An 11780-nucleotide genomic window follows, 5' to 3' on the forward strand; every position below is an offset into this window, starting at 1 on the left:
AATATGCAAAGGAGACATTAAACTAAGTCTGGCATTTAAAAGCTCTCCAGTAAGAGGCAACTTCTGCCAGCAAGAATCAAGTGTAGTAAACTAGTTTGGCAAATGTCTGTGTGGTTTTACAGCATCATATGAATGTGCCACTCTTGATCTCTTTCTCAGCTGCTGGCCGTTTACGCAATTTCTAGTCCAGTAAACATCTCTCTTGTCCCAAATATGAAAGAGTTTCTCTATAACATACAGCATGTACCCAACAATTAATAGCTTATTGATGGGATTAAATTGCTTTTGAGTGTATAACTATAATTTACATTCCTTCCAGCTCTCTGTTTTCCTACAGATTCCAACTGAAGTTGTTAATACCAAAATTGTCTACTCTGTTTTGGGAATGGGAAGGTTAAAAAGTGTTCTTTTTTGAAATATTCTTGATTATATTGATTGCCTTCTGTTAACTGAACATTCTTTTTAATTTTTTCATTTTCAAAATTTACAAAATGAGTACACACAAGCACACATATATCAAAAAAGAGATTAGTTTTCTAATGAAAGAAAGAGAGAAAGCAAGAAAGGGTGTGGGTCTGTGGGAGGTGTGGAGGATCTATGAGGAGTTGGGGGAGGTGAAACCATATATTATAATTTCAAATACATTATAAGACTCAATCTTGTGGGTCTTTGCTGTGTCTAAGAAGTGTAAACAGAACTGGAACGAGATGCAGTCTGGAGATCTTGCAATCCCATCCATGAACTTGAGAAGGCTAGAAAGCTCAATGGGTAGAGGCAAGCTTGACCAACTAAGTTTGATGCACAGAATCCCCATAGTAAACAGAGAATCTTGATTCCCACAAGTTTCCCTCTGACCTCTCTACATGTAAGTTGTGGCATGAATGCTATACACACAGACAGACACACACACACTGGGCCCTGTCAACTTGTCCCCATTGGATAATGGATAACAGTTCTCAGGGATATGGGAAAAGGATACAGGTGGGTGCTAAAGAGAAAGCCCAAGTTGGTATCACGACAGCAGAGAGTGAAGAGAGGCTCCCACACAACACAAGAGCCAGTTTCGAAGTTTGAATCCCAGAGACTATCAACCCATCCCGTGTCTCAGTCAAACTCTTCTAAAGGGATTATCTCGGAAATTTAGTCTTCACAACCACATGAAGGAATCCCTGTGAAGGAGCAGAGTCTCAGGTGTTGCTTCAGATGAAGGATAGCTATAAAATTCTACTTTGGACAGAGATTTATTTCTAGTTAAACACCTGTAGCTACCATCAGTCCTCAAGGCTATGACATGATGTCCCAAACTGAGCAACTCCTGAGACAGAGACTTTCTAAGGTCTTTCTAAGGTCACTGTGTGTAGGAAGGAACATACTCAGCAGACCAGTGAATAAAACAAGTGTCATTGCTGCCGTGGTATGTTTCTCTAAAAACACTTCACACTCTTTCCCCTCTCATGGGGAGGGGGGGTATCTCAATCAATCCCTCTTTTAATTAGAAGTTCTTGTTTCATTGTTTCATTTCCTACTTTTTGTATTTGACTGAACATGCAAAGATGTTTTCTAATTTTAATTCTATGTGCTGATGTAAGTTTTGAAAATTCATTGTTTTTCTTTGCACCGAGTTCAGTGGACTTTGAAGGTTTATGCGAAACAATTCTAAGTTTCATGTTAAGACTACTTCTGCTTTGTCATTCTTAAATAATTAAATGAACATCCAGGTTTGGAATTCACTTCTTCCTCTCACTAGCTACCAATTACAAAAATATGGATCTCATTTTTGAAGCCACTAATTAAATAGTTGGCTTCTATTTGGAGAATTGTCTAGTACCAAGGAGAAATCTATTCCTTCTCTAGCCTTCTTGTATAACTGTGAAAGAATGCCATACACATTTAGAGGTGATATGCTTTACTAGTGTTGGGATGCTGCTTTTCCAATTCATCTGGGAAAAGGGACCTCAAGGACCTAGCCAAGAAAGAAGAGACAAAAGTGATATTAATGAAACAAGAACAATTTCCAAAACTATGTAAGATATGTACTGAAGGCATTAGAATTAGTAGAAGAGTATTAGAAACAAGAATACTTCATCTCCATTGGGAGGTCAAAGAGGAGCGAGTGATGGCTTCCCTGCAATTTGTCATCTGTGAGTTGGGCCATTCAGCAGACAATTTTGAGATTGACTTTCAACAGATAGGGACACTGAAAGGCCCTAACTTTTAGTAATTATGGGTGGGATTTCCAAGCAAAGATTTCAGGTACCCTTTTTGTTTCTCCTCACATGTTGTTGTTAGTATTCATATCCCCAGCTGTTGAAGGTGCTACAAAGACAGAGACTCTGAGGATTCCACTAATATGGCTTTTGGCCGAATGAAAACATTACCCAGGACATCGATACACAATGAAGGATTCATCTTTTCTACTGCTCAAGTTTTACATTCATAAATTTTAAAGACATCATTTAAAGAAGATGGAAAGATAATCAAAAGTACCTAAAGCAGATAAAGTGGAAAAGATAAAAAACAGCATGGGTATGTAATAGGTTTCTCTTTATAAACATAATCAAATCCTCTTAGGATCAAGAATCCACAACCAAATAATATTTTCATGCATCTCTATGTAAATTCAACCCAACATGCAAACCAAGACAAATCCTGTAGATAGGAAAATGACTAGGTCAAAAGAGACTTTAGAGAATTTGCATCCATAAGAAGGTGTTCCCTTATACCAAGAGAGGGAGGACATGAGTGAGAAACACTTGTTGCAGATTTGGGAATTAGTAGAGAACTTTTGAGCCGCTGTCCAGGAAGATCCTTTAGAACAGAAGCATGGTGCCAAATCAAGTCACTACCTTCTCCATCATCATGTATGTGCTTGAGTCCTTGGTAATACTTATTCAAAGTGGCACAACTGTTGCAGTGCTGTGCAGAGAGTGGATGAACTTTCAAAGACTGTCACCGGTGGAAATGATTCTCATTAGCCTGGGCATCTCACATTTCTGTCTACAGTGGGCATCAATGCTGTACAACTTTGGCACTATTTCTAGACCTGCCATTGTATTTTGGAAGATTTCGGTCATCTGGGAGTTTATGAACTTTTTGACATTCTGGCTTACCAGTTTGCTCTCTGTCTTCTACTGTGCCAAGGTCTCTTCCTTCACCCACCCTGTCTTCCACTGGCTGAGGTGGAAAATTTTGAAATTGGTTCCCTGGCTGATATTGGGTACTCTGATAGCTTCTTGTTTGTCAATCATCCCTTCCGTTGTTAAATATCACATTCAGACTGAATTAATTACCCTGGATCATTTACCTAGAAACAGTTCTTTGATTATAAGACTTAAAATGTTTGAACAATATTTTTCTAATCCTCTCAAAATGATTGGTTTTGGTGCTCCCTTCCTCGTGTTCCTGGTTTCTATTATCTTACTCACCATTTCTCTTGTCCGGCACTGGGAGCAGATGAAAGAGTTTAACACCAACGACTCCAGCATGAAAGCTCAGTCCACTGTTCTGAAGTCTCTTGCTACCTTCTTCATCTTCTTCACCTCCTATTTTCTGACTATAGTTGTTTCCTTTATTGGCACCGTATTTGATAAGAAATCCTGGTTCTGGGTCTGCGAAGCTGTCATCTATGGCTTGGTCTGTATTCATTATACTTCACTGATGATGAGCAATCCTACACTGAAAAAAGTACTGACGATGAAGTTCTGAAGACCAGAGCCTTCGTGAGGCATGAGATGCAGTAAAGACTCTAGGGTAAGAAGCCTTTGCTTTGGCACGGTCCTTGTCTGACAACAAAATGCCTTTCATGCAAGCTTCATTCCCTTCCATGCCCACAGATGCCCGATTCAGTAAATTCTCACCTGTTTTGCCTGTATTCTGACTCACTCCTTTTCTGTCCTAGTCATAGTCCTAGATTGGTTTTGATTTTTCTCCTGATTACCCTGTCTTACCTTAGTTTTTGCCACTTCCGGAATATTAAAGATGAGATGTTCTATATATTAGAGTCAATATCATTCTCACAGTTACTGACTGCTTAACATATAAATCCCCCTCCCTGACAGGAGTTTATTGTCTGTGCACCTCACCACACTAAGCCATTAATTCATCTTCCTAACTTCAGTCTAGAAGAGGAAAATGTCTTACCACTGTCCTAATTTTTTTACACTGCTTCTGGACCTTCGTGCAGAGATTTATACTCCCTTTCGCCTCTATCCAAATACCATCTCTTTATTCCTTTACAGATTTAACAATTTAATTCTTATTTTGTTTCATTGATCAAGCCATTGTGTTCTTCACCAGAATAGTGGACCATATACCCAGTTTAGTCTCATCCTTAGTATCTCTAAATATCAATGATTTCAGTTGGTTAACAATTTATGATTTTTATATCCTTGATTCTTGATTAGGTTGTACTGTAGCTTAGGGTGAGCATACAGAGAACTTCCTGTATTAGTTTGCAATTAGTTATTTTAATTTGTTTATGGATTGCTCTATATAACACAGAGCTAAGAAGCCCTCTTATTTCACAACACCTGAGAGATGCCAGCTGATATTTTCCGTACTCTACTCTTCTATGCTTCTAACAATCCAAAGTCCTCCCCAAATTGGTAAGAATATAGGAACCACAGAGTAAACAGTTTTCTAATCACCCACAAGACATCATTCATTGTTCTATAGAAATTCTTTTCAACTTTCCCATCTAATAAATATCATACCCTTTTCCTTTACAGGGTCTGGTCTTACTCCTCCATATTTTTCTCTTCATCGCTTTGCTTTTTATATTGACTCACTAGGAACGAAATATCTCAGTAACAACTAACTTGGGGTCCATATGCCTTGGCATCTTTCTATCCCTGGCACTTTCAATGTATTTCTCCTAAGCATAGCCACATGTCATCCAGCATTCTGGTGCCAAGGTAGAGAATATAACTTTCCCATTTTTATACATGGTGGACACATTTGGTGATTTGAACTTCTGGTTTTTTCTTTAGAAGACTGAAATTACTCCTGAAAGCAAACCATCCTATGGAGAAAGAGATATGGGTAACTCATGCTTGTTTGTGAAAGCAAAGCTCAGTGTCTGGAAAGAAATGGATCTTCTTTCTCTTGAGTCTGTCACTCTGATATGTCTTCCATGGTGAATAAAATTTGAAACGAGGGCATGAATGTAAGAAACCCTTAAAGACTACTTCCAAAACTGCTAGTCAGCATTTTCCCACAACATCATTGATACTGTACAAAGTAATAGAGAAAAAATCTTGTCCTGCCTGAAGAAGAAAGTGTTTCCAAGCAATCTGGATACCTCTAGAACTACTGTGTTTCAACTGCAACTGAAGGTGGGATGGACACTGGAGGATTTGGTGATATCTGCTGAGCAGAGTCTTACCTGCAGAGATACTGAACAGAGTAAATGCTTACACTGTGACTACAGCCACTTAAGAAGGGGTTGTAAGCTTTTAGAGAGTTGAGCTGTAAAAATTTGGGATCCTTTCAGAATGGGTTGAGCAAGAGCCAGTGAAACTTGGATTATACCTTTGTTATTTGTATCTATATCCAGAAGTGTCCTTGCATGTTCCAAAATATCAGATAGTTGGGAGAAATAAGAACTGTTCTCTTTACATGAATATAAATAAAGAAAAAGCAAAAGAGCCCACTTGTCTCCACTATCACACACAGAGATGCTATTCCAGGAACTGGGGAATATTTTTAGTATTCTCACTATCTTCCTTTGAATAAAGTGCAATGGAAAACTTATCCATGATATATATGAGGTTGTAGTGTTAAAAGTAACTGAAGGGATGAGGAAGTCTGAAAAAATAGAAGCAGAAATGATGCTTGTCCTACATATTTGTGACACCCACCAGTTCCCAAGGAGATTTTACATACATTATCTCATTTTGAACTGGAAGGACAAGTCAAGATCACCCAACCAACCTACAGCAGAAAACAGACCTTCAAAAGTTAAATCCACACTGATGATTCATTCTCACCCTAAAACCAATGAAAATGGATAGGCGAGGAAGGGATGCTTTTTCAGGGAGCTGAGTGTTTTAATCCAGAAAAAAGAAAAGACAAAAAGGGAAATGCTGTAGAAAAATCATAGAGAGAATGTGTCCAAGAGTAAGGAAATTATTTTGAGAGTTTTAGTTACCAAGGAGCTAATGTGTTTCTGTTGTTCAATCTTCAATATTGTATCTTACGTTATAAGCTCACTATACTTAGCAGTGAGTGCATTTTGAATACTGGAATTAGGAAAGTTATGTGTCCAGGCTCAGAAGCCAAGTTGTAGCATCCATGAAGTTAGGAAAAACATTATGAGCCCTGCAGAATGGTACCTGAAAAGACATAAACTATATATACATGTCAATTAGTAGCGATTTGAAAGTAAAACTCTGCTCTTTGTACAGAACCCCATGATCTTGGTAAATTGTAACGATGTGGAGACTAGAAACAATGATAGATTCCTGATAACATCTGTTATGAAGTCTATTCATAATTAGACACACTCAGATGTTATTTGGGAGAGAAAAGTCTTTCCCCTTTACCCACAGTCCTAACAGGCAGAACGTACAAGTACAGAAACTTCCAATTCACCTTTTGGCTTCTTTCTGAATGTGGTAGTCAAGAGATTCCATCTTCAGCCTCAGAAACACCTGTCAGTCTCAACTTCCAATAATCTACAATGTAAACACGAGTGTTTGCATGAGGCATATCTCGTCACTATTTTATGAATGTCAACATCCTTGCACAGAATATTTGCATAGGCTGCCTCTATGCATAGAAAATGTACTCCTCACGTTTGCTGTCATTTACCTTTCCTACCCGTATTCCCTTTCTAAATGAATTGGCTTTCTAGGCCTAGCACTATTCCTGCTAAGGCATGAATGCCAAATCTACCAGTCTTTTGCCCTTCAAAATTATTCCTCTTTCTACTACACATCAATGTGATATCAATGAGAGATTTTTCCCTTTTAAAATCCTACTCTTTAAAATTATGCCTTTGTAATAGTTTTCTCTACACAAGAAATTAAATTAATGTTAAATGATGTCAATGAGATGATAAGTTACAAGACTGAATTTGGGAATTTAGGATTAAATAAATATGATGTAATATTATGACTTCTCATAGTGTTAATTTACTGTACTCTACTGGGAATGCAAAGATAGATGGCAGTGTTCAGATCAGCACGTGTTCTCTTACAAAAACAAGTTGTATATGATGATGATGATACTCAGGGTAGACATATGAGAATATCTCTGGCCATTTTTGCTTTTGAGAAGCCCTGAGCCGAGACTTGGATGTTTCTACAGTAGACAATGCTTAGAGGATAGCTGTCTCTCTCTTCCTTATGAAGGAATGGTAAAAGCAGCAGAGCCTCTCATGTTCTAGAGAAGAGGAAACAGCCTGCATTTCATCGCCCTCCTCTATGGAGGGCTCCAGAATGCACCACCAGGTGAGACACCCCTCTGCTTTCTCAGGTTTCCTTCAATATGATGATCCTTCAGAAACAAGAAAAAGGAAAAGGTGTCATAGGCAAATGAGAGACTATGCTCCCAACTCCCCAGTTAGCTCTCAACTTCTTAATCAGATCAAAAAAAATAGGTGATAAAATTAATTTCTAATTGGGTATGAGAATAATGTTTAGAATGCCAATTTTGAAACCTTAAAATGAAAACATTTTTTAGGTTCATAAGACTTATTATATGCTGCTGAGAAAGGCTGATTTTAGGAAAAGGTTTAGTCTGAATATTTTGAGTATTTTTTTTCTTTCTTTCTTGGGCTTGGCCTAATCACTACATTTGTTACAAGAAGTGTAAAAGTAGGTAAGATATTGAAAGTCTGTGCATTGGACTTAGAGCCTACTTTGAGTTATCCCAAGATAATATCATTTCTCAGAAAGCTTAGCCAAAGGCCTTAGCTTCTTATCACCATACCTTCCATGGCTCTCTACATATGAATCCTGAAGGACCATCATGAAATCTAAGGCTTTACAACAGAATCTTCCACCCCTGGTAGAAAACCCTGAACCTAGGGTTCCAATTTTATTCTGTTCATATTTATATTTTATGTTTACCGTATGTTTTTGCATTTCTATTGTAAATTATGGTAACTTATTTTTAAAATTGGTCTTGTTGCTTTAAAAGGAGACAAAGAGAGCTAGAAATAGATGATAGATAGATAGATAGATAGATAGATAGATAGATAGATAGATAGATAGATGGATGGACGGACGGACAGATAGATAGAGGCCTGATATTATGAAAGAAGATGGTATCAAAAGCATTTTAGCAATAAAGTATTTATAATATAATTGCAACTGTAAACCATTTTGAAATATTTTACAGTGTTGCTTTTGTTTCAGAAAGATAGTCAAAGGGACCTTTTTCTCTTAGACACTAGAAGACTATATCAGTAAGGTATAACACATTTCAGGGACTCAGAATAAAAACAGAAGTTTCCAAACAGGAGGAGAAATATATCGTGGACTTTCTACGTGGAATTGAGACTAGAACATGGGACTCGTTTGCCATCCACTGGTCAAGCCCCCAACTTTCAGGACAGTATATCTCTGAAACAGTTTCTTCTACTTTAGTAAAACTTCCAAAAGTTGATTCTAAGTGTGAATTGACTAGCTTTAATGGCAAAGATTGGAGAAAAAATTTCAATGCCAAGTTCCCCTAAGTTGATATTTTTGATAATATGTATATAAAAATGGAGGATTAGCCATTCATTGGAAAGTAGAAATTCTTTATGAATCCATCTTTTTCTTTACATTTTAACTTAAATGTTGAATTCTTTTTCAAAATAAATAAGTAAATGAGTGTCTATTTTAAAACTATGTTAGATGGAACTGAATTACAGCCAAGGTAGTCAAAATGAATAATCACATATTTTCGGGGGAAAGCGACTTCAGATTTGAGTTTAAAATGGGAAGAAAGATGCATTTCACAAGCTTTCACTCTTAAGGCTAAAGATAGGCTGTGTAGGTAGTTATTTTGAGGTTGTTGGCAGATCAGTGTTGTCAGTACTTGAGGGTTTGAATGAAGCTCATTTCAAGGACTTGGAAATAAGGTGATCTCCTGGTGTAGATCAAGAGATCGGCTTCCTCCCTACCTCTTCCCTAAATGCAACAATCTAAGACTTATTCTGAAAATGGATGGTTCAAGGGTTCTTCAGTCAAGTTCAGGATTTATGTCAAAGCAGAGTCCATACTACAAAGAAAAAGAAGTGAGAGGGTCGTAAAAAGAGAAAGGGGAAAATTTTTAAATTCGCAATCAAATAAAAAGGTAACACACATCAAAACTAGGTTCGTCTTTGATGAGTTACGCCTGGGGAAGGGCAATGTTTGGTCAGCTCACTTGCAGCCATCTAGTTTTACTGACAGTTGCTCCGTGCTATTACCTGTTGAACTCGGGTCACATCCGTTTCCTCAGCTTTTACTCTGTCTGCTCATTCTCTCACTCTGCTCTTCATCCTGTGTTGTGTGGGCTACGTCCAGGCACATAAGTAGCTGTGAGTGGAAAATTCTATATCCTATAACAAGCAAGTCCAACATGGATAGCATGAGATGTCAGTATATATAGCGCAGCATGACTTTTGAGCCCAGGCTTAGGATACTAGGAGTGATGTTTGTTACTCACACAGATTGGTCTACCACCATTGTTACCATAATGAACATCTCAACAACAACAACAACTAAAAGCCAGAGAAGTAGTACTACTCACTACCTCTGTGAGGTAGCTTGTTCCTATGCTTAATAAACTTTGATAGATTGTTATATAGTATCATTTTCTGCCCTCGTCACACTCAATGAATTTTCATAACATAAACTTTAAATCACATGGATTGAGGTTAAATAGACGCTTCCCTGGTATTTTTCATCCTGCAATAGGTCCATTCTGTAGTGGATCTCATTCTCATTTTCTTCAGCTTCCTTTTCAGTAGAATGAGTTTATCTCAATTTGACTACCCTAGATAATTGATAGGATGGTCATTTTCTTCTTAAAGATCAGGATCAGAACTTAAAATGTAGCAGAGAGTGTCTATATCATTGAAATATTATTTAGGAAATAATCTTGGTAGTGGTTTAAACTGATACTTTTATTGTCTAAGTCACTGTTCTTAGTTACAGGAAATAAAATTCTTTCTCCCTGGTTTGGTGCATGAGGAATTAAAATAATACTTTAGATAGCATATAGGTTTCAGGGAATGCTAGGTGAGTAGACCAGACAGAAGCAATGTATCCAAAAGGAATGATTACCTGCATCTCAGGTTGCTATGGCAGCCATGCCTGCCATTCCACATTCATGATCTTAGGGACCAGAAAGCAGAGTTCCCATGGCACCTGTGTGGGAGCATCTAATTCCCCTGTCTTGAGATTATTTCCTCCATGTCATTCCACTTTCCCACTGCTTCTGTATCTCTCATGGGTACTTCTGTTGTGCTTACCCCGAGTCACACAGACTCATGCAGACTTAAAGCTGCTCTGTGTGCTTGGGCAATGCCTTGATTAGCTTTCTGCCCTCCAGAAAAGGGTCACATGAAATGGGACATAAGAGGTATAGGCTAAAAGAAGTAGAAACCTTCCCATGACTTTCCCATACAAATATATGGCCTGTTGTTTAGGTACCCATGTGCTTCACATATCTATCACTATTGTTCATTAGTCACAGGTTTATAATATTTATATAAATAAAATGTTTATGAAAATAAATCATGACAATTCTAAAACAATTTATAAGCCATGGAAAATACAAAGAAGACAAAGACAATCAAATATGGCTGCCTTAGAACTTATTACAATCAAGGTTCTGAACTCTACTAATTTCAAGGCTCTGACACAAACATATAGTTTAATGGAAAGTTTGATGGTACGAGTTGCTGATTTTGTGTTTTCTTTGCAGCTTTTCTATTAATCCAAGTGATTTTAAAATGTAAAGTACAATTTATAATTATTTCCTTAATTATTCCAATATATGGGAAATTTTGTCTCATAAGAGTAAGTGTATTTTTTCTTATGTTTTGTAATTGTTGGATAAATGTCAGACATTTTATATAGAAGGGTAGAGGATGAGACAAACAATATTTTGCCTAAATATGGGTGCATATTTTCCTATCAGATTGACACCTTTTTCTCATCTGTCCAGCCATAAGCAATCAGTTCTCATAACTTTTCTTTTCTTGAAAGAGTTTGTTCCCTTTTGTATGCCAGGCTTTGCAGCTGCCCTGAGACCTGGACTCTGTAGTGAGTTGAGGAAAATTGTACCCTTTTTTGATTTATTAAAGCCTTTTTCATTGAGAAATAAAAGTACATACTTATTAGCATTCTACATCCTAGGAGTAAGCACCTACATCAGCATGTTTTTTTTTCCCTTAATTCTGCATAGCTAAGCCCCTAACACATGCAGTAGAGAGGAAAAAATAGAGGAAAGTGATTAGACCAAGATATTTTAGAATATGAATTTCTGAGTGTGTGAAAACTCGCAGAATCTTAATCTCAGAGGAAATATCAAAAGACATCTATCTTAGTCTTAAGATCTTCAAACTCTGTCCTCTTTTGCTAAAATTAAACCTCAGTCCTCATGTTCCTTCCTGGGGAAAATGCTTCCAGCTAAAATGACTATGACTTCTGCAATGCCCCACCAATCAAAGGTTTTTTTTTTTTTTCTGAAATCATGAAAAGCACATATGCAGTTTTTTCATTGAATAAATAAACACTATGATACTGAAAATGTTTGCAAATCATATATCCTTTTCTTATTCTTGTTATAACACCATATGC

General features: G+C 37.2%; 1 protein-coding gene across 1 annotated transcript; it reads left to right on the forward strand.

Moving 5' to 3' along the window:
• The first annotated feature begins 2823 nt into the window (after positions 1–2823).
• On the forward strand, positions 2824–3705 carry Tas2r16 (taste 2 receptor member 16). The gene has a single exon (XM_057759728.1). The coding sequence runs from the start codon at positions 2824–2826 to the stop codon at positions 3703–3705; it is 882 nt and encodes a 293-aa protein (XP_057615711.1).
• The last annotated feature ends 8075 nt before the right edge of the window (positions 3706–11780 follow it).

Source organism: Chionomys nivalis, chromosome 1 (genome assembly GCF_950005125.1).
Source record: "Chionomys nivalis chromosome 1, mChiNiv1.1, whole genome shotgun sequence".
NCBI lineage: Eukaryota > Metazoa > Chordata > Mammalia > Rodentia > Cricetidae > Chionomys > Chionomys nivalis.